The 2398-nt window shown below is 31.1% G+C and overlaps 2 protein-coding genes across 2 annotated transcripts in view; both read right to left on the bottom strand.

Moving 5' to 3' along the window:
* Nucleotides 1-702, bottom strand: part of LOC108742065 (nudC domain-containing protein 3) — a 6541-nt gene extending 5839 nt beyond the window's left edge. The window contains exons 1-2 of the mRNA XM_025980638.1: nt 481-702; nt 36-420 (exon numbers count right to left, since the gene is read on the bottom strand). Of these exons, the coding sequence (XP_025836423.1) occupies nt 36-420; nt 481-584 (489 nt within the window). The 5' untranslated portion in view covers nt 585-702. The remainder of the gene's footprint in view (nt 1-35; nt 421-480) is intronic.
* A 249-nt stretch (nt 703-951) lies between these two features.
* Nucleotides 952-1944, bottom strand: LOC108742124 (sentrin-specific protease 8). The gene has a single exon (XM_018477182.2). The coding sequence runs from the start codon at nt 1742-1744 to the stop codon at nt 1097-1099; it is 648 nt and encodes a 215-aa protein (XP_018332684.1). The 5' UTR covers nt 1745-1944; the 3' UTR covers nt 952-1096.
* Nucleotides 1945-2398: the final 454 nt, after the last annotated feature.

The following is a 2398-nucleotide window of genomic DNA, read 5'->3' as shown; positions in this document are numbered from 1 at the left end:
ATATCAATTTTTTGGGGCCCAATGTCAACATTTAAATTTTTAGTTGTCAAATTTTCAGGTAGTTTTATAACTACATCTACATCTGTTATTGTTTGGGACCATGAGTAGTTATTATACACAGCACCATTGTAACTTTCTGAGGAATGGAAATTCGATTTTTCCTTTAATTCTTCATTAATGCATTTATTTACACTGATGTCTATTCCATTTAAGTCGCTCTTATTTTGATCTTCAATACTGGAGGTTACAACTTCTGTTTCAACTGTTGGTAAAGGTACTTGACTTTCAGGTAGAGTTTCTGTATCACGTTTGTTATGTGGTTTATATTTTAAAAAAGCCTGTTTGACCAAATTTTCAGCCCAGCCAGGAGGTAGTCCTATTGGAGATATGGGGTCTACAGCAACAACATAAAAGTCAGTCCTATAATGAAAGCATTGTTTTAAAACGTAATACTAAGGTGCTTTTGATTTTATAATTTACCTACGGCGGAGAAAACCAAAAATTGTGTCTAAAAATGTTGGGAGGGTTTTGCATTCCTTCAAAATGTTAAAAAGGGCATCGTCAAACACGTTTCCGTTATTCATTTAAAACCACTAATACATTTAATTAAATATCTCTTTAAAATGTGATTAATTTTATTCGTTGCTTTGTTTTTATAAAATTTAACTACCTACAACTTTGTCTAAATATTGTAAGGTTAACTTTTTTGACAATCATAGAAATGATCATAGAGTATATGCATAAGAAAAGGAATTCTATGACTGGGAAAACACCGCGATTTTTAAATTTTTAAAATCAAACAAGTTATAATTTTTTCGTTGTTTATTCAGTTTTAGTGTTTTAACTAATTTTAATTACATTTTACTTTAAAAAATAAATAAATTGAACAATATCATATGCAAAACATTGAATTAATGTGGAGGTAGGTATACTAATAGAATTTTAATCACATTTTTTTTAATTATTAATATGGGCAGTGTAAATACCATTCTATTAAATATTAATTCATTGCTATTAATACCTTAATTCATACCGTTATGTGTACAAAAATGTCATGGAAATGTGAATTGTAAAATGGTCTAAGACAGAGTTTGTATCATTGACTATTCTGAAGCGTGTAGATGAGTTCCAACAGTTCACTCCTTTTTCTTATCACAGTTTGTCTATCAACTAAAGGACAATTTTCAATTTTTCTGGATCTACAAGCATAATCTGCTATATGCTCTGCATTACATAATATATGAATTCCACAGTCATAACTATTTGACTGCTGCAAACTTGCAGCTTCTGTAAAAGCACCATATGTAGGCATATTGAAATACTGCAGGAGTTTTATACTCAATTCAAGAGCCTGCTCTTGATTAGAACCACGTGAAGAGTCAAAATGGAACATCATTCGCTCAGGATGAGAAAAAACCAACAAACTCCAATGGGACCCACCAGAATGATCAGTTTGCTCATTGTCGTTTAGTGCAAAAAATATAAATTCACGTCTTTTTGCATCTAGAGGGTCTAAAAATGTTCCCAGATCTCCTCTTCTTGACATCTTGACACATTGTGTTACATCAGGTGGAACAAATAACAATATCGGATTTTTTTGAAAACGTTTGATTTCTAAATATTCAAAGTAAAAGGAAATTAACGTATCATTAAGCCAATTCGGGCCTTTCAGGAGATCCACATCTGCTTGTCGTAATAAACTTTCGTGGAATGAGAGAACTGCATTTGTTGATCTACTACCCATTTCTATTTTATAGTAAGCGTTTAGTTATAGATACAGGACCACTTAAAATGTCGTTTTAAATTAATTTCAAATCTACATTTTAAACAATTATCGAATTTATTAATATCCAACTGCCCCGTGAAAAATAAATTAAAATGAAATTACATCTAAAAACGTCAAAAAGTAGGTTATGTAATTCTAACGATTGAAAATTTTAGTATTGCCAACCTATGTATTTCTACATCATCACCAGCTCCAGTTTTTTTTCTAAAAATAAAGAACCTACATATACTTAAGGAGTTATAAGTTTTTCTAAATTTTCTCAGGAATTGTTTTCTTTCATTTAAATATACTAGTTCTTCCCCCTGCAACCGGCCATTTCTATTACTCCTTTATGACGTAGTGTCGGCCATCATTCTTTTCTAATTGTTGCAGTTGTCGGCCATCATTCATTTGTAATTGTTGTAGTTGTCGGCCATCATTCTTTTCTAATTGTTGCAGTTGTCGGCCATCATTCATTTGTAATTGTTGCAGTTGTCGGCCATCATTCTTTTNCTCGATATAGTATATAATACGAAAGAAGTTTTTCTGGTCACAAATTTTTCCCTCCGTATGAAATAAGAAAGAAGAACTAATTTGTAGGATTTCTTTAAAACAATGATTTATAAACACGTT

The sequence above is a fragment of the Agrilus planipennis genome, unplaced genomic scaffold (genome assembly GCF_000699045.2).
Source record: "Agrilus planipennis isolate EAB-ADULT unplaced genomic scaffold, Apla_2.0 scaffold3, whole genome shotgun sequence".
Taxonomy (NCBI): Eukaryota; Metazoa; Arthropoda; class Insecta; order Coleoptera; family Buprestidae; genus Agrilus; species Agrilus planipennis.
The sequence above is the reverse complement of the archived record's forward strand: the minus strand, read 5'-3'. Positions and strand labels throughout refer to the sequence as shown.

Coding starts and splice junctions, on each gene's coding strand:
- LOC108742124 (XM_018477182.2), bottom strand. CDS start 1,744: ATGGGTAGTAGATCAACAAATGCAGTTCTCTCATTCCACGAAAGTTTA.